The sequence below is a fragment of the Diadema setosum genome, chromosome 14 (assembly GCF_964275005.1).
Source record: "Diadema setosum chromosome 14, eeDiaSeto1, whole genome shotgun sequence".
Classification (NCBI taxonomy): domain Eukaryota; kingdom Metazoa; phylum Echinodermata; class Echinoidea; order Diadematoida; family Diadematidae; genus Diadema; species Diadema setosum.
In genome coordinates, this window is record NC_092698.1 from 228,380 (window position 1) to 248,798 (window position 20,419).

A 20,419-nucleotide genomic window follows, 5' to 3' on the forward strand; every position below is an offset into this window, starting at 1 on the left:
CCTTCGGAATAACGAACCTTCGGACTAAAAAAACCTTCGGAATAACGAACCTTCGGATAACGAGCTGTAACCATCAAGCTGATAAGGGGCTCCTAGTAAAGGGGGGGGGGTAACTCTGTGAAATGCTATAGATAAATGAATTGATATGTAATCAAAAATAGACAGAAAATGAAATGTATATCTCATCGCTTCAGTGCTTTTTAATTTATTCATGTTTTCTTTTTTTTTAATACAGGGTAGGCACACTCAGTTTGTTAACTGCTTTACAATGGCGCCCTGTCTATACACAAAATATAAAGTTACAATACATTCATAGTAACATGATTCACACAATTACAGATCGATGGTAGAAACAAACAAGCAAACAAAAAAAAAAACGTAACTACATTTCTGTTACGTATAATACTAAATATATCAAAGGTTATACGGCCTTAGCAATTTGGAAAAGGGGAGAGTATATATATATATATATATATATATATATATATATATATATTGAACAAAACAAAAAATGTCTAATGGGTGTGACAACGAGAAAGAAAAAAAGAGAAATACATCTTGCTGGATTCACGAGAGAAAAAAAAAATAAAGCATGCGGATAAATCTTAAACAATTTGTTTTGAATAATATTCAGAGACGAAAACAGTTGTACTGTAATTGGAAGTTTGTTGAAAATAGAGCTACCGGTGTACGAAAAGGAACGTTTCTTACATTGTTCTGATTCTCATTAGTAACCAGACCTTTATACTAGTGATTTTCTTGTTGATGTAAGGTTTATTGACAACACAAGTAGGGCTGCCTTCCTTACTTGCGTGTTAATGCAAATGTCTCATACATGTAGCTGACTATTCTATCTTTCATGTCGCATTTATCGTGTTCTGTTCCATTTTATTTGCTCAGGCAGTATACAGTACAGGGGTGGATCCTGGAATTCCGTAAAGGGGAGGTGCCTTTACAAAATTAAAGGAGGAGCACGCGCACTCCCATCCCCCCCCCCCGTTTTTTTCTTTTGTTTTAACAAGAAATAAAGAGGGGACGCGCGCGCGCTACGCCCCCCCCCCCCCCCCCCCGTACGGACTCGCCACTACATTATGTATACACAGTTGGTGCAACGAAATAATTATACAGCTAGCTTGCAACCTCTTTCTTGCACAGGTTGAACAGGTGATGCCCCATCACTTTAGTAGCGCAGGAAACACCCGCCCGAAATACTACACGTCTTTTAGCTGTAGACCGATCAAAGCTCTTTCAGGTTACCAGCATCAAAGCGCCTTAGTTTGCATAGGCTTGCAGGTCGTGCAACGGCGAAACAATGCAGAAATCGCTTCATTTTCTATGACAAGTGTTTTCTATTATATGAACGCATTCAGAAATCAAAATATACCGAAGCATTGTTAAAAGTGTCAGGTCAGATTTCCCTGTTCGTCTCGTTTGATGACTACTTAAAGTGAGTTGATATAAAAGCGGCTGATTGTGTTAAAAGAGTAATAATCAAGTTGTGTGAGGCTTGTTTTTTGTTTTTGTTTTTTGTTTTTTTTTTTTTTTACCAATCGTTGCAAGGCGTCGCAATGAAACTTAGGTTGCCGCGATCTGAGTGATATTACGATTGCACTATTGCTGACCCGCAAACATTCTCTAGATCATGACAATGTGTTGATGCGATTGTGCTGTGCTGACACTATGTACAATGGTATCACATAACAGAGCACAAGAAAAAAGGCTATGTTTAAAAGTTCATCCCTTGAAGCAGGCGCTAAAATTCTCTTCAGCTCCATCGACATATTTAGACAGAGTGCACGAGACAGGTGTTGGTCAATATAAGATCCGACCAATATACTTTCCAGAATGCCGCGGGGATTAACATGATGGATTACCCAAAATTCTACCTTTCAAGCAGCTGGTTGATAATTATAAAACTGCAGATCAAGTATCCAAATTCGTTTTCTTGAGGCGACACAGATCGAATAACAAGTATACTGTAGGCCTATCTACTGTCAGTTTCTAAGACGGTGTTTATGGATGTGACAATAGTATCTACAAAAAAACTTATAGAAATGGGAAATAAACAAGATAATGATCATAATGATAGCGTGATATTATTGCAATTAACTCGCAAAGTAAAACCTGTATAAAGTAATGTTTTCGTTAACTGCTGTAATAAGATTCATACGTTTAATAGACATTATTTAACTTTTCAAAAACGTGTTGAGAGAATTAAATACAAATCCTTTCTGTTCTATAAAAATTCTATAATAATAGTAATAATAATGATAATAATAATAATAATAATAATAATAATAATAATAATAATTCTATAAAAACTTATGTTTCCTCATTGTTTCGCATCATTATGGGTTTGTATATGGAAATAACAGACTAAATTTGTGTAAGTGTTGTAGTGTAAATCTATCTAAGCACATATTTTCAATTTCACGGTGCCACTTTCGAAATGCACTCACATGCGCTGTTACTTACGTATACGTCTGAAAAGTAATCGGTATAAGCCATGAACAAAGGCGTAATTCGTTGATTTAATCGCCATGAAACATTCATGCTGGCATGTCCGTATTACATTTTTAGGTCTACACGTTTTGAATTACCCTGAATGTCCGATCAATAATTACTTTCAGCAAAAGAAAAGATCATTGAAGGGATTATTCATTATGGATTAGAATGTTTAATTAGTGAAGTTCGATCGGGAACTTGTGTTAGGGAATGACCGTACCAGAGTGCTTGCTGTCGGTGGTATGTGTTTTACACTGAGGACATTTTTTTTTTCTTTGCTTGTCAGCTGAAAAAAAAAAACGGAAATGGAAGGGGAGAGATGAGCTGAGGATTTGCTTGTCAGCTGAAGAAACCTGGAAATGGAAGGGGAGAGATGAGCTGAGGATTTGCTTGTCAGCTGAAGAAACCTGGAAATGGAAGGGGAGAGATGAGCTGAGGACTTTTTTTTTTTTTTTTTTTTTTTTTGCTTGTCAGCACATGAAACCCGGAAGTGGCCCACACTTTTGAATTTGAAATCGCCGGCCCTGGGTATAGGGCCTAATGATATGAATAATCGGGAGTATCAATGAAATCTAAAGCAAATCGGCATGGTATTTTGCTATGAGCAAAACATATTTGGGTCATATCCAGAGATATTGGTTGCTTTTTTTCTTATCAGATATTGGTCATCCACCTATAGCAGCCAGGCACTGGAGTGATCGACAGTCAGATGACGACTATTGTAGAATAGGAGCTTCAAAGTGACCATTATTAGGAAGTATATAGCTCAATTCATGTCAAATTTACAACATTTGCTGTTCCCCAAGAATTGCCTCTACCATAATTATATATCATGATCTTATCTTGAGACATTACTCCATCATCTCACGTGATTAACACATAGAAGGAACAGTGTAAACATGAACTCACTCCTCCCCTTTCCATAAAGATAATAATTATTGTAGTTACAATCATTATTGGCTCCGCCCGATTCGACCAAGTCATGTTCGTAAACTTATTTCTGTTTCTGCTTCGTCGTCGCGAACATTATAAAATGTAGTTGCCCTTCGCAGGATTTTTATCATGCATCATTTTGGTTCAAAGTCATTTATGATATCCACTATCACAAAGTAATCAGTGAACTGAGCTAAAATTCCTTTGATTTTGCCACTGACATCACAGAAGTAAATTGCTGAAATCCATTTTAAGGCAAGGGACTCTGCTACCATGGCTACGGATTAGTAGCAGGTCATTACGGCCACTTAACTATATCATTATGATAATAATCAATTAAAATTAACGAGAATGTTACACCAGCAAGCCTTCTATGTCCTAAGAGAATGTTAAAAACATTTTGTACACTCCCATGCAATCAATAGTTGGCGGCAATTGATGGCAGGCCGAGTTAATGTGAGATGCTCTGCCAAGCGGCGCCAAGCATCAGGGCTGCTCTTTCTTGTCAGGTGGAGAATATAGGTAAACACACACACACACACACACACACACACACACACACACAAACAAACACACAAACAAACAAACTCACATACAAACACACATACAATACCTACACGCACGCACAGACATACAACACAAACTAGCATACCTAGGCCTGTACTGCGTTTGGAGTTCATGAGATATAACATTATTACGATTTCCCGACAGCTTCAGTTTTAGTTTAAATTTGACTTAAACAGAACATCAGGCTTTAGTTCTGACATCTGAAGTGGTAATTTATACAACTGGAGTTACATATCGCCATGTCTCGTCAAGGAAAAAAAAAAATGCATACAGCCATCACTCTTAGATGTAATCCTATGTGTGGATATTCAGCAAAATTAATGTAGACCTAAGTTCAACATTATCAAACTTGCAATAGTATTGGGGTTTCCTCATTGGATGTCAATTAGCATGGAATCACGAAGACGGAGATGTGTTTGATATGATTTAGAATCACTACTGTGCAAACAAGAAATGCGTATATTACACGTTCAAAACATAAATTGTAGACTTTAGGTCTTTGTGTGATTTAAAGGACAAGAACAGGAAAATGGCATCGATCGCCCCTCTGGCCTTAGTCCCGTTCTTTATCTTTATGCAACTTTCGATTGCTTTCAAAATGATACATCATTCACGCGATTTCATCATCAGTGCATTTATTTTGGTCGGGGATATGTCTAATAATGATTCGATAACAAATGAGGATAGACAGAAATGCTGAGACATGCAAAGTAATGAAGCAACAGAATGAATCTTATAAGTCAAGTGCCTAAAATAGGACTCACATTAATAAAAAATGATCACGCTACGGTCGACCATCTCTTCTCTCAACCGCCACTGATCAACTCCACATGTCATCAATCCTAATCCTGCAAACCACTCGACCCTCTTTCGATCATTATGGTATAGTTGAATTGGCGTGATTTCAATTAGTGATCATATCTGTCCTTGTGGTGTGAACGACACCAAAGCTATTAGATCGATATCTCCTCAGATTTTGCACACCGTCTGACATCGATCGGACCATGGTATGTTTGGAGGGTCACCTAACGTCTGTGGCGGCATACAAATAGAAAAGGTGGATGGAAAATCACTCCTCATCGGATAATTATTGTCACTTCTTCACCGATATGATATTTAAATTTAATAGAGACATACAAACAGTGTGGCTCTCTTTTTTTTTCTCTCTTTTTTTTTTGCAATAATATTGATAAAAATGGTAGCTCATAATCAACAAAAACATTGCCTTGCATTACCTTTGAAAAGTTCCGAATACTTGTCATTGGTTTGATTTGAATACAGCATAATATTATTTGTTGCTCAATCATAAAGACGACAGAAAGGAAATCACGCCATAAATTACATTAGGTCATAAATCTAGTTTGTATTACATCTCGGTATCTAAATACATTATAGATTTCATATCCCACGATGATACAAGCAAAAAGGTAAAACGAGATTCATGGCGAAGAAATGTCATTCTAGATCGGTCTATGGCATCTTACGGTACGGTATACGGTATGTTTGATCCTTGTGATTATAGGGAGCGAAACACAGTTCGTGAAATAATGTAAGGAATATATTACATGATTTCAGGAAAGTATATACCATCTGAGATCTATGGACGTCGAAGTCACTCTTTTTTCGTTAATTCTAAACAATTTGTGTTCTCCATTCCTTTCAAATCTAGAGAAGCTGTCGTATGACATGATATTCTATTGTCGATTAAGAACAGAGCTTTATCTGAATTATCTGTATTTTAGAATTGACTACCACGATCGCATTTGTATTTATGTAGCAATCAAATTTATACTGAGGCAAAATTGCCTTGAAATTCAAGGAGAAGCCACCTTATTGACTTTGAATCCATCCATGGGGGGTTAGGATCATTAAGTTTTAGTAAACACAACTCTTCTGTATTTTTTGTTTTGCAAACCATCATTTTAATGGCAAGAGGCTTCGATAAGCCAATAGAGAAGATGTTTAAAACGATTAAAAAAAAAACTCATGATCTCATTCAGTCCGTCTGGCAGTCATTACACGTGTACATACTGTGCAATGAAGGCAGAAGAAACGGCTTGTTGATATTGACCACAATCATAATGCAAGGTAATTAACATACGTGCTTTTAATTCATGATAAATGTATACCTTTCTTCTTTTCCTTCATAATCCTGTGGCTAATGTTCATAGTTTAATCACACAAATATTAAAGGTTTAGTCTGTAACATAGCATCAAAACATACAATTCTGAAAGTTTCCCAGCGCTTCACTGTGATGTGCACTTTTCTTCTTTTATTTTCAGTGGCTGCATCCAGTCCATGTTTAACAAAACACTGATATAGGAACTTCGTTAAGTCAAAAATACTCCGTATCATGGTTGATGCCACATAGGCTTTAAAGGGGAAGTCTAGTAACTGATCAGTGGGAATCAGTGGAAATGCTGGGAGATTATTGTTCCAATCCTTATGGGATTCATTCATTAGTTCATTGTATATCTATTGTTGTGTGAAAATGATTTGCTTCAGAATGGTCTCATATTCAAGTAATGTGCAGTTTAATGCTTCCAGGTTAGCGTCCCTGGTCAGTGACGGAGCATTAATCTGCACATTACTTGAATATGAGACCGTTCTGAAGCAAATCATTTTCACACAACAATAGATATACAATGAACTCTTGAATGAATCACATAGGGATTGGAACAATCATCTCCCAGCATTTCCACTGATTCCCACTGATCAGTTACTAGCCTTCCCCTTTAAAAGTGCAAAGGTCTATTTTTTTTTTCTAAAATAGATATTTCCAGTCACTCTCATGGGTTCATCCAATTCAACCGATTGACGAAATGAACCTAAATTATGCCTGCGGTTATAACATGCTGTATACCAAGTGAGCACACTAAAATAGAATGAAATATTGAATTAGACCCATTACCCCATTACGTGTCTAGTAACGGTGAGTTTTTCATCCAGTTCAAAATTGAACCTAAAGTAACATGAGAAACATTGAACAAGAAATTATGTAAATAAGAGTGGACACAGAAAGAGAGAGAGAGAGAGAATAATAAGTAAAACACTCTGATATACCTATCATGATTCAAATTGCAATAATTCATTATGTATTTATTATATGTACATATGTATATATATATTCATACACGCATATCGATGTGTGTGTGTATGTGTATGTGTGTGTGTGTGTGTGTGTGTGTGTGTGTGTGTGTGTGTGTACTTGAACCATCACGTGGACTAAAATCCCGATCAGAAATGAAACATTTTATAAAGTGCAGTATTGTAAGTTTGTGAAAATAGAAATATACCAAAAACGTTTCATTGGGGAGCGCTTTTTTTTTAACTAAACTGTTACATTTTACACGAAGTTTATTATTCATTATTTTTTTTTTTTGCATAAGCACCAAGTTTCTGTTCCACTGGACATCATATGCTTGTTTTCTGTTTTCGTGATTCTTGTCATCATCTGTTGTATTGTCTAACACTTTTCCACTTCTGTACGCCAATCTATTCAAACATATATGTTGATTTTGCTGAAACACTTCTGGATGGCTCCTGCGAAGAAAACCCCTGGAGGTTCTCTGCGTGAACTTCAACTCGTTTCCGCTAGTTCTGGGTAACTTGCACTTTCACAGGTAGCCACCAGAAAATCAGAACCGTCCCGTCAATGACAAAGTTAACTCGTATTTTCCAAGACTTCAACAAATAGTTCTCCTCGCCGCGAAAGAAAAAAAAAATAAGGGAAAAATCATTACACCGCTGGTGATGTCGGGGGATGTGGACTAATTCAGGGAGAAGAGGATTCTGAAGGTAGAGTTAAGGGTTGAGAACTGCCGAAGGGCAATCACGCCAATGGCTAGGTGATCAGAACACCTGCCCCTACTGAGAGCGGCTCGAGAACAGTAGTGTGCGTGGTGATTTCACACTCTACGACAATCGACTGACTCTTGTTCTTCTCCCTCCGCCTCCTCTTCTCTCTCTATACATTCAGCCTCCTCTCGTCTCGCGCGATTTTAACGCGTACTAATAACGGTCGTCGATCAAAAGCGGGTCTTCTATGTTAATTGGATTGATAGTTGGGTATCGATTATTCCCAAATGGCTGTTTGACACCTCCCCCAATGATGGCTTACATTATTGCTGTGACGTACTGCTAACTAGCTAGCCAAGATAGCTTGTCGTGCGCGTTGTGGCGGGACGGACGGGCGCACCCTTGCTGAGAACGCTATCGTCTGCTCCGAGTCACAGAATATGGAACAGATAGTTAATTTTTACTCTAGCGTCCACTTACACTGTCACGGACCTTTGGCCATACCTGCCGCCTGATATATTGAGCTAAGTCTGCTGTTGTCTAACTCATTTGCTGCTGTGAGAATATTTTAGAAATACTTTCATCAGTAGCAAACCTAGTAATCTTAGCTAGTCAGCGGACATTTGACCTTGTTTCATGATATTCAATCTTCATACTTGAAGTTTTAATGTGGTATTAACTTATTGCCGTTTTGAAACTCAACTTCCAAAGAAAAAAAAAACGAGAGTTAAAACAAAATGTCCGTCGTCCCTCCAGAAGATACAGATATAGACCTTCACAGTAAAAATGAACGAAATACTCCTCCATCGACAAGCTCACCTTCCATCAATACTCCTAGATTTGACAGAGATACTAACTCTTCTCAGACTGACAATAAGGACAGTGATTCAACGACCGAATGCAATAGCAACAATCTGTCAACTTCAACCGCGACCTCCTCGCCGGTCTCCCCCATCTCCCTCTCTCATCTCGTCGGTTCGTGGTCCCATGGTTGCGGGGCTCGTCTCTCGGCATTTACAGCCGTCAGCTCGAGTCCACAGTCAAGTCAGCTACTAGATTTCCACACAAACGGACATAGGCTTACGTCAGAAGTCCTTTCTCAAAACGACGATAACATCTCAGCTGCTGCTATCGCCACATCAACGTCGTCAACGCCCGTAAGCCCGGTGTCGTCGACTCTCACAGTTCCGAACCTCACCACGTACCACCACCACATGAGCGCGGCCCACCATCCCGGCGCCGGACTTCGGCTGTACTCCAAGCTAGACTCTGCTGGTGAGCCCCCTCCTCCTCCCCCAATCTCCTTGGGCGGGCCAGCTTTCCCGTTTGCCGGTCTTCATCGCTTGTCCTTTAGTGCTGGAGCAAGGCTTCCGCTTGGGCCCCCTGGCTCATTACGTAAGTAGAAATGGATGAGGAAATATTCAAAACATGAAATGAGAGAGTAGTATCAATCTAAACTGATAACGACATAATTTGATATCTATGACGCATGGTGTTGCGCATTTATTTGTTGGACCCGACTTGATGAGGATGGTGCGATGAATCGGCTGGTATTTGATTGTCTACAAATTTTCGTTTGTTCCAGTGCTTGCGAAATGTATAGCACTGAATTTATCGCTTACGATGCATGATAAACGTTTGAATCGGAAAATGTACAGTTTGATTATGTGCATATGTATTGAGCAGAGCTGAAACAAAACTTACTTTTAATTGTTCAGACTTGACATAATGTTTTTTTCTCGTAGTTAGCCGCACAAATAGGATTTCATCAGTGACCCTTTTCAGATTTAAACAATATTACTAATATGTTGCTCCATTTCATTTCTTTTTCAACGTGTTGTCCTAGTTCTACCATGTCTACGATTATGTTGTGTTTTTCTGAATATTACATCGTCCATTACTGCTGAAATCTGATAGAATTATAAGGTTTCATTTACTATCGTCCTCGTCCAGTAGGTTGATTAAACAGAAATTTCATTTCATTTCATTATTGTTTCTGCCTGATGGTATACATATCAACAAATCACTCAATAAAGCATACACATTAATTCATGATTCATCATAGCTAACTTCGCAACAGTAGTTAGAATAAAATCACCGTGGCTTTTATGCTATATGGGCAGCTGGAATACTGAATATGGATATAGTATATCACTGCAAAAAGAAAAGATGGTCACCTCCAAAAGCTGAGGAATAAATTACACACTGAAACGCCTCAAATAATTCAAAATGAAGGATTTCAATCGATAACTACAAATAGCTTGTTCATAACTCTGAATATCCCCAAATCAGGTGACACTGGTAAAGAAGGACAATATGCAGGAGAAGTCAAGAATCGGAAACTTTTTGTTACAATAAGACCTTTGAATATTATGTTACAGTTTTCTCGACACCCATAGGCCTCGTGGTACATTGTCTGGCATACTGTACTATACACCTTGTTGGTAATTGGCCTCTGAACACGTTGAAACTTTCTAGTGCATCACGTACAGTAATTAGGTCTGTGCTACCTTCCTTTTCATATACACCGAAAGGCCACTACTATTGCCAAATATTTCGAATGATGAAAACCTTAACGACAAAAGCCTGTAAAGCTGAGGGATTCCTTGTAAACTATCGATGGGGTAACTCGCGGGGTATTTCCTGCTCACAGTGCCAACTTGAATAAACATATTGATTATTTTGACAATTGCCGCATCAATTTTATTTATCAATTAATCGACGCTTGTATTGTGAAGCATTACTGGATGATGTTAATAACAGAAGAACTTATAACAGGAAAGTGTGTTATGACCAAACGGAATAACTTTGGGTAGGCGAGAGAACGAAGCAAACGATCTGTAAGGTTATTTGTTTTTGCACGATTAAAAAGGCTTTTCTAAATATCATGTGATAGTCTGAAAGTGCGGCCGTGGTGGTATAGCGTTGTTATCACCCCATCCCCAGCTCCATATCACCCCCCCCCCCACACACACACACACACACAAACACACACACACACATAAACAACAACATACTACAGCTGATGTCCTGCACTTACACCAATATCTAAAGGAAAAGAAAAAAATATGTCCTTCATAAAGTGGCCTGTTAGTCAATATCAGCGCTCCTTCAAGCACCGTTTTGACACAACGTAACACGTCCTCCCCTAACTCTCACATAGCTGGTCTTTAAACAGCTTACATCATGCGTTATTTTTATTGCTGAATTCTCTCGTTTTTCTCTTCACTTGTATATGACTTGGTGTGTGTGTGTTTTTTTTTTTTCTTGATGCTCTAGTGGTTTTGGATTCTAATTTATCTTTTTATTCAATGACATTGCTCAGAATGCACAATAAATGTGCAGGCCCGTAACTAGGATTTGTGTGTGTGGGGTGGGGGGGGGGGTGTTACGGCACATTTTGGTAAATCGGCACATTTTGGTAAATCAAATTACCAAAATGTGCAAGTTACCAAAATGTGCCGATAGTGCACCTATACCTGACGGGATCAACTGTTACCAAAATGTGCAGTTAAAAGTGGATTTGCCTGCACATTTTGGACAATCTGCACATTTTGGTAACTGAACTAAAAACCCATGGATAGGCTTGAGATTTATAATACGGTCAAGGAGTTAAAGTGATATGGTCCTGCTGCAGCAGTAAAGACAGGCAAGACACTTATTTAGCTCACCCGACCTGAAGGCTCTAGTAAGCCTTTGCTTTTGTGCGGGTATGCTGTGTGACCTGCGTGCCAGGTGCGTGGGGCTGACAACTCAGTGAAGGAATTCCTCTGAAGGAATGGCAGAAGTACCACAGAATGTCATTAATTTGGCCGCATAGTACACGGGGACTGCGAAATACATGCGTGGGAGTTGCCTGCGAGGTGCTGCAGCTAAGGCCTCCTACTGGCGTTCTGCGTGTACATCTGCGGGCATTTCCCACGACTCACCCGGAAAAAGCTTTGGTCATGCTGTAAACTTAGCTGCGGGTAAATCGGAATTACGTGCGCACCTCCGGGCAAATACAGGCGAGATACGCGCTAGGTACTGTCAGGTGCGGACCAACTGCGGAGAGCTCCGGGTAGCAAATTTGCTTCCCCGCAAGTCAAACTTCCACAGATACGGTATGACAAGGCCTTGAGCATGTTCAAAATATATGATTGTGTTTCAAGTGAGTTGCGGGGGTACACGCAGAACGCCAGTAGGAGACCCTTACCGGCAGCACCTTGCAGACAACTCCAACGCAGGTACTTCGCAGTACCCGTAAGTCGCTCGTAACAGAAAACGGATCGGTTTCAAAGTTCTCACGCAGGTCAAACGGAATACACGCAAGTAGAAGGTAAGTAGCACGCGTCTAGCAAATAAGACACAAGTGTGAAACTCGTAAACATTCTTGTTCGCCCGCAGAAAATTTTCCTGCGTGATGAAAAAAAAAAAATCCCTACTCGTAACAAGCCCGCGTAGCTTGCCCGGAAAGGTGTCACATCTTTCCGGGCAAGCCTTGCGTGCGACTCGCGAAGAACAATTTTTACTACACAAAGGTCCCCGCAGATGACCTGCACGTAACAGTACCTAGCACGTATCTCACCCGTAGTCTCCCGGAGGCGCGCACGCAAATCCTTTTTACCCGTAACCATGTTAAGGCCTTGTCACACCTTTCCGGGCAAGCTACGCGGGCTTGTTGCGTGTGAGGATTTTCCAGCATACCGGACAATAATCTGATGGCGGACAAGGATTTGCGCGAGTTGTGCATGTGTCTTATTTGCTGGATGCGTGCTACTTATGTTCTTCTTGCGGGTATTCTGTGTGACCTGCGTGCCAGACACGTGGGGGCTGACAACTCAGAAATTCATCTGAAAGAGTGACAGAAGTCCAACAGAAATGACAGAATGTCATTATCTTGGCCGCGCTGACCGCATACGCGGACTGCCGAAGTACCTGCGTGGGAGTTGCCTGCGAGGTGCTGCTCAAAATTTGGCTGCGGGTAAATCGGACTTGCGTGCGCAGCTCCGGGCAACTAAGGGCGAGATAATTTTCCTGCGTGCTGGGAAAACCTTACTCGCAACAAGCCCACGTAGCTTGCCCGGAAAGCTGTGACACGTCCTTTTGGCTGCCGAACTCATTCGGTGGGGACAAAAACCAACTGCACTTACAATTTGTTTTTGTGATTATTGTGGAGGAGCAGAAAGTTACCAAAATGTGCCTTCAATGTCCTGCATATTTTGGTAAATTTACCAAAATGTGCAGTTACCAAAATGTGCAATTTACCAAAATGTGCCGTAAGAGGGGGTTCAAAATTAGAAATAGTGGACCTTTCTGAGGGAGTTAAGCAACCAAGAGGGATGGGGTCTCACTCTGGGAGGGGTATTTTTTTTTTCTTTTGTTCAAGCGGACCCTGCTCGCTAGCGGGGGGGGGGGGGGGGTTCGTTCGAACCCCCTGAACCCCCCCCCCCCCCCTAGTTACGGGCCTGATGTGTTTAAAGTAATTGGCGGTACGGATCATACTCTTCACTTTCAGTCGGAGGCCCCAAGTCTGAACCCCGACAAGTGCCTTGGACAAGATGTTTTTTTATCCGCCATAAGTGCCTCTCATTACGGGTGTTTAACTTTTCACGGGTACCTGACAACGCTAGAGTATAGATAACGGCAGTCCCATAATATAGGGCCTCTGGTAGGGCAGTGAAAACACTAGGCTACCCCGAATGAAGAAGACCATATAATTCATGTTGTTTTTTCGGGAAAAATAACCTGCACATTTGAATTCTGGTAATGATTTGAATTACACAGACTTCTTTGTAAGATGTTTATGCTCAGTAATATACTTTGGCTTGTTCTGAAACTATTGTGGTAAGGTCGTTGGGAAAAAAAGATTAATCATTAATTACACATATAATCATACGACTTCATCATTCCTGTGCTCCCTTGAAATCATGGCTGTAACATGACTTAAGAAGAAAAAAAAAAACGATACTTGGAAAAACAACGTGATATCCACTTCAGTCTGGAGACACCATTAAAAAACATAATTCTTTTATAGCGTAACGTCAATGGGCTTTGTGTGTGTGTATGTGTGTGTGTGTGTGTGTGTGTGTGTGTGTGTGTGTGTTGTACCGTATTATTTGTGATTCGAAAAACAATGATATAACGATGAATTTTGAAAATCATTTCTATTACTTGACTTTTTCGAAATATTTCTACATCGATAAAGGTTTCACGGGTTATGTTGGGCCAAATTGTAGACTTAATACAGAGCATTAACGTCAGTATAATGCGTTATAGAGTGAAATTGGGGAAAGAATGAGTTCACAATCAAAGTCTTCTTGGTATTCCCGCCAGAATAACATTGAAAAAAAAAAATCCCCCTTTGATCGCTGAGGGCGTTTCCTATGAGTAATGAAGATTCAATTATCTTGTTGCACCCAGAATTATTTCTCTGCCTTGTTTTATATCAGATTGCTCAAAACAGGTGTTTTCGAGCCTCTCTTAATGGAAAAACGATAACCATTTGCTTCTAATCCTGACAAGTAATTTCGTCTTTCAAAGCGACCTCTGGGTAATCTACCCTGCAGGCGCCAGAGAGAGAGAGAGAGAGAGAGAGAGAGAGAGAGAGAGAGAAGGGGGAGGAGGGGGTGATAAAGGGGATAGACAGGGGGAGATAGGAGACAGAAGATAAAACACACACACACACACAATACACAAACCCTTACATGCTCTATGATGTTTGCCCGTTTAAGGCCAGTTAAGATTTTGTCTAATTGTCATATTTGCAAAAGACATCGTCGATGGCTACAGCAAAGGGCAGAAAGAGGTAGGAGAGGAGGGGGGAGGTCGCACAATTCCTGCAAGCAAGGTTATCACCCTTTATTTTGTGTGTGTGCGTGTGTGTCAATCGCAAATCATCTAATTGAAAATGATTAATTGATTGGAATAACAATCTGCTTTTATAAAGCGTAATTGATTGTTGAGGACGAGATGATGCACATTGAACATGCTTCGTATGATCAAGCTTTTTCTTCCTGCAGGCAATTAGAGCGACGTACGCTTTAGCCCTGATCCATATTTAATCATTCTCTCTAGGCCATTCGTAGCTGTCTAGAAATAGGAGACATCAATTAGTTATTTCTAGGTTCAGTTTCTTCAAAGGGAATAAAAAGCGTTGAGTTCTCTGGTCGTATTTTATCCGGCAATTAGAAAGTAAATGAATATGACTGGATCCCATTTATTTACAGGATCACCTGCACTCCAATACAATAACTTGCTCTTTGGGGAAACAGGCAGGTAGCTGAGCAATTATTTATAGTCGTGCGCCTTTGTATCTGTCCTTGCTTAGAGTTTGAAGACCCTTTTCAGATCAGACGACCGTCAAACGTAGTTATTAATCCCGTTTCTGCTTCGCAAATCCTAAAACTAATGTAAGCTTTCTTTCCTAATAAACCAAGTGATTTGTCATCACCTTTTGTTAACATCTATCTAAGAATGCAAAAAGTGCGATGGAAAAAGTGAAAAAAAAAAACAATTAATCGAGAATGAAACCCGAATATATAATGTGAAATGAGGGAATGCAGTGCTGGTTGAAAACACCTGTAAAATTAGAGGATAATCAGACAATCCGTCAAAAAAAGTTATGAATTTGTAAAGTTTGGTTCGGCCATTGTTGGTTGAGAAGGCAACAGCACTTTGTGACGTCACGTATGGAACATGAAATAAGAAAATATAAAAATAGACATGTTTTTCACTCTTCTTGCATAATGAAAAAGCATTTGACTTACCTCTTTCAGAATCCAAAGGAAATAGATCGGTAAGAAGTTGAGGGAATGCACTTTTCTGAAGTGTTGTTGAATTTCCTTTATTTTCTTTATGTCTATTTACATACGTGGCATTAAAAGGTGTCGTAGTCTTCTCATTCAGCAATGGCTTCACCAAAATTTGTAATTCTCTAACGATTTTCCTCAAACTTTGATGATGTTTGCTAATGATAGTGCTGCATTCACTTAATGTAACTGCATAATTATTTTCAGGTTTCATATCCCTTTAACTTTCTTACCTAAACTGCCTATAATCTAAGATTCCTATGAAAAAATCATATGAAATCGATTAGAATGACCAACCTCAGTATTGTAAGATTTTCGTTTATTTTACAACTTTGATCACAGTTGGAAGAAAGAGACGAAAGGAAAACCGGCAGCGGCGTCAGCGGACAACTTTCACCAGTGACCAAACCATCAAACTGGAGATGGAGTACCATAGGACGGAGTACATCACGCGCATGCGCAGAGTGGAACTCGCTGAAATGCTGAGCCTGACTGAGACACAGATAAAGATCTGGTTTCAGAACAGAAGGGCAAAGGACAAGCGAATTGAAAAAGCTCAGATCGACCAACAATACAGGTGAGGAGATTATGAACGGAAATATAAGAAAAGATCTATAGGGGGAATACAAGAACCCATGAAATTTATGATCGTCATTATAATGACAGAAATTGTACGGTCTTACTTACTATGTAGCTTCTTCAGTGTACGAAATGTTCTCCCAAAGGAGCCCTGCAATTGTTATTACCTCCAGCACTGGCAGGTATTCATTTTCACAGCTGGGACATTATGGGGAAAAAAAATCTTGTCTAAGGACGTCAAGCACTCGGCAGGTCTCGAACTAAGGACCTTCCGTATCATAGTCAAGAGCCTTATCCACTGTTAACACAAAGTTTGAATATTTTCTCTTTGCTTTTAATTCCTTTACCTTACCTTGAATACCTTACATTATCTACATGACTTTTTTCAGTAGACATAAAAGAACCACAAGATTACTAAAAGAACTACGTTCTTGTTGCTTGTACTCAAGTAAAAAAAACAAACAAACAAACAAACAAACGATCGTATTTCTCTAGAGTAGGAATAACTTACACGGCGTTTCCACTAAAGCTTTTTATATTTAATATAAGACGGGTGTGGACAAGCACAGAAGGTATTTATACGTGATACATCACCTGGATGAAAAAAAAAAAAAAAAAAACCTCTTTTTGGAAAGATGTAATGGTCACAATATATTTGGTCTTGTATATCTCACATATTGAAACTAGGTGAACACTTGGGGTTATATTCTTGAATGTTATGCAGCGGTATATTGGTAGAATGTATATGGACGATGATTGTAAGAATGACTGACATAGGGTACTACCCTCTTTGTTATAGCACCTTGTATCGAGTCGATTGACACCATGATCTGCCATGATGGGAATACTTCCAATTCCATGAGTCCAGTGCTTATAGCATCATGATCTCCTGCCGTAATCCGAGAGGTGCATGCTTTACAGCAATAATGCATTCATTTGTTGTTTTACTCTTTTTTTTATTCAATCATCTGATAAGTATAAGACAAAGACCTTATTTTTTCTGTATGACTATTATGGCGAAGGAAATAATCATTCCCTCGAAATACGCATGCGTCTTCAAATCCTCAGGCCCGCTCCTCTCGCACGTATCCTTGAATGATAGTATTATTTCACTCATTATTCATTTGAAGAAAGATTTGTAGCATGCAATGATTTACACTATTCACATGGTGCTCTGAGGGAAACTTCCTTGCGGTTTTTTTTTTTTTTTTCAAGTACGTTGACAAATTCGTCTTGTTTATGACCACCCCATCTTTACGTGAAAATCATTCAACTAGCATTCTTGCGTTGCTATTGGGATCAGTGAATTATTTCAATAGATGGCATTTACCCAGGCCTTATATTTTTCAGATAAGCTTTTTACTCACTGATGATGGATAATGAAAGTTTTACAAAATGAATGTCGAAGTGTCATTTTGGTGCTGCTATCATAAAATCATGATCATGCTGTTACATCCATACAGGAACCTTGGTCTTCCAACGCCTGGTAGTATGTGTGGCTTTTCGCCCGCCTTTACGGGTCTCTGCGCTCCGTGTTGTTACTGCCCAACCACCGTGCCAGCGCATGGGATACCAGGCGTTGCGCCGGTGCTGCATTCTACTTTCCGCTGACAAGCCAGTGTCTGCTTTACATTAAGTTTGTCATGTTTGTGCTGCCATTGCAATAGGCAGTCAGTTTGTACACAATGTCAATTGAGTATTGGGATCATAGCTCTGAGAAGGCAAAATAACAAAGCAAAACAAATAAAACAAAAAGTAAATAAATAAAAGAAGTTAATAGATCAGCGTTTGAACAATAGTTCTTTGGACCCTGTACCCCCGTGCTTTTCATTAGCAGCTCTAGAAAAAAATAACGAAAATCAGTCAGCACTTTTTGAATCCGTTCACAAACAGATGAAGAATCGAAGCCATCTTCTGTATCCAAATTCATAAATTACCCAGAACTATCACTCTAGAATGTTGAAAAGTTACTTTCATAATTGTTTGCACATTAACAGGTTTTATATCTTAGTATATTTTTTGTAATTTGACTGTTCACATAAGAGTACTCAATGGCTTTGCCTAAACGCTTGTTTTTTAATGTATTAATAATTATGACATAATAGACATGTGACAAACATTTTTTAACTCTTTGGCCCGAAATTCACGAAGGTGGTACAAATGAAACCATGGTTTAAACCACAGACAAAAACTGTGGAGTGCCAAGTGTCGCACGGAATATTTCGTTACGAAATTGGTCATTTCGTCGACAAAATGACCGTTTCGTTAACGAAATTATCATTTCGTGGACGAAGTGTTCATTTAGTTACCAAACGTTGTCATTTCGTTAAAAAATAATCATTTCATTGACGAAATGACTGATTTCGTAACGAAATATTCCATGCGACACTTGGCGCTCCATAGATTTTGTCCATGGTTTAAACCATGGTTTCATTTGTACCACCTTCGTGAATTCGGGCCCATCCGTCTATCATTCATCTGCGTCATGTACGCAGTATGCCAGTACTACGTATACATAGTGTACATGTTAGAATGATGTCCTCTCCTTCATTGATATGGATTAACAAATGATTAATGACTGTTCTGATGGAAAAATTTAGAATTCCCAACAGCAGCGGCAATGTAGTCACCAATCTAACACGTATTAGCGCTTTGAAAACTGCACTCAAGTCTGTTTTACAACGTGATGAATCAATTATTTACAAAGCAACGAATGAGACTACACGTAGTCTTCACATTATGTGTATTCACCGGAGTTTATGGGAATAACCACAGCTCTGCCGTGGCGATTAAGTCATCTCTTCATAGTAACCATTTCTGAACCTTGAATGCTGAAGGCAGCTGTAAGTTCGGATTATCACATTGTCTTTACATACTACGCTAGAGAAGTAGAATCATTTAAAATCATAAACGTTGCTATCCATACTATCCGACAGCTTTGCATTTGACGTATATGTAAGTGTATAGGAAGTGTGTTCATTTAGGCCTGCGGGTATTTCTGCACATACATTATGAAAACAGCAATACTTGGTTCATATCTTCCATTGAAAACAAATGAGTGATTATATATTTCATGCTTGTGTGCAATTAAAATTGCTATATTAGCTGAAGGACAACATGCGTTATGAACGATATATTTTCTAACCTGTCAATATATTGCATAACCTTGTCTTCAGAGGTAATAATTACATTTATACTATACTCATGTTTTTAAACTTCCCCATCTGATTCTTCATATATCTCGGTCTGTTTATTCTCTTTCCTTTCTCCTCAGTCCTGCAGATAAATCAAAATGTGTGGATAAAATGACCAGAGGTTGTGGGCTGATTCACGCATAGGACTGTGTCGATCCGCACACGGTTGAATATAAGTGTCATAATATTTTGAATTATGTCTGTATATGACAATTGTAAGTGATTGTGTGAAACTACGTAATACGATTTAGAGATAATGTCACGTTGTGGGATAGGTAAGATTTTAGTTGGTAGAATTGGTATGACGGCTGATTTTTCTAAATATCTATATTCATAACATAAAAAATAGAGCTGGAACAAGCTTTGCGAAGCTGCATGTCTCCTGTAAATTGGAATAAAAACTAAAGAATCCGTTTTATCTTGTTTGTGACCGAATGTTGTTTCAAATATTGAATATAAACGATTATAAGTTTTTTGATGGAGGAGTGGCAACGTTCCTCAATCCTCTCACCTGTTTGACCATGCAGAAATATTCTTATTCAGGGCTGACCCTCGCAATTTGTCTAATCCCTTTGCAGTGGTGCTTTGTGAGGTAAATTTTCTTCTTCTTTTTTTTATAGGAATATTCTTATGTGTACTCTTGATTGTTCATGCGATGAATGTATTCGCGGTCTAGTACTGAGTCACCCACCGATAGTCTCTCCATGAGTAGGACAAACTATACAGGAACATAATTCTTTTCCTTTTTTTTTTTTTTTATGTTGAGTCCCTTGTCTTCCAGGAAGCGTGCAACTTGTCTTCAGTTTTCGACTTGATCTCCTATGTCCATGATAATTGTTAGTGTTGTCCTTACTTATTATTCTTGTACACTATCAAACTATGGTCTTCATGTGAAGCTTGACGTCACCCATACAGTGAATGGTATCTGCGACAATTGTTGTTTTTCCTTGCAAGATCTTGAGTGTTTTTTAAGAATGTAGTAACAATAAAAAATGGACACCAATTATTGACTATTTGATTTAAGTCACGAATTACCATTTTGTGTTTTTGTT

General features: G+C 39.1%; 1 protein-coding gene across 1 annotated transcript; it reads left to right on the forward strand.

Annotated features, from left to right (window-relative positions):
• The first annotated feature begins 8,541 nt into the window (after positions 1-8,541).
• On the forward strand, positions 8,542-17,784 carry LOC140238375 (uncharacterized). The gene is made up of 3 exons (XM_072318313.1): positions 8,542-9,199; positions 15,937-16,171; positions 17,637-17,784. The coding sequence occupies exons 1-3, from the start codon at positions 8,542-8,544 to the stop codon at positions 17,782-17,784; spliced, it is 1,041 nt and encodes a 346-aa protein (XP_072174414.1).
• Positions 17,785-20,419: the final 2,635 nt, after the last annotated feature.

What these genes read in the sequence shown, in the direction of transcription:
- LOC140238375 (XM_072318313.1), top strand. Translation starts at nt 8,542, where the DNA reads ATGTCCGTCGTCCCTCCAGAAGATACAGATATAGACCTTCACAGTAAA. An exon ending in TGGGCCCCCTGGCTCATTAC is followed by an intron (nt 9,200 to 15,936) that starts GTAAGTAGAAAT and finishes CTTTGATCACAG; the next exon opens with TTGGAAGAAAGAGACGAAAG. An exon ending in CAGATCGACCAACAATACAG is followed by an intron (nt 16,172 to 17,636) that starts GTGAGGAGATTA and finishes ACATCCATACAG; the next exon opens with GAACCTTGGTCTTCCAACGC.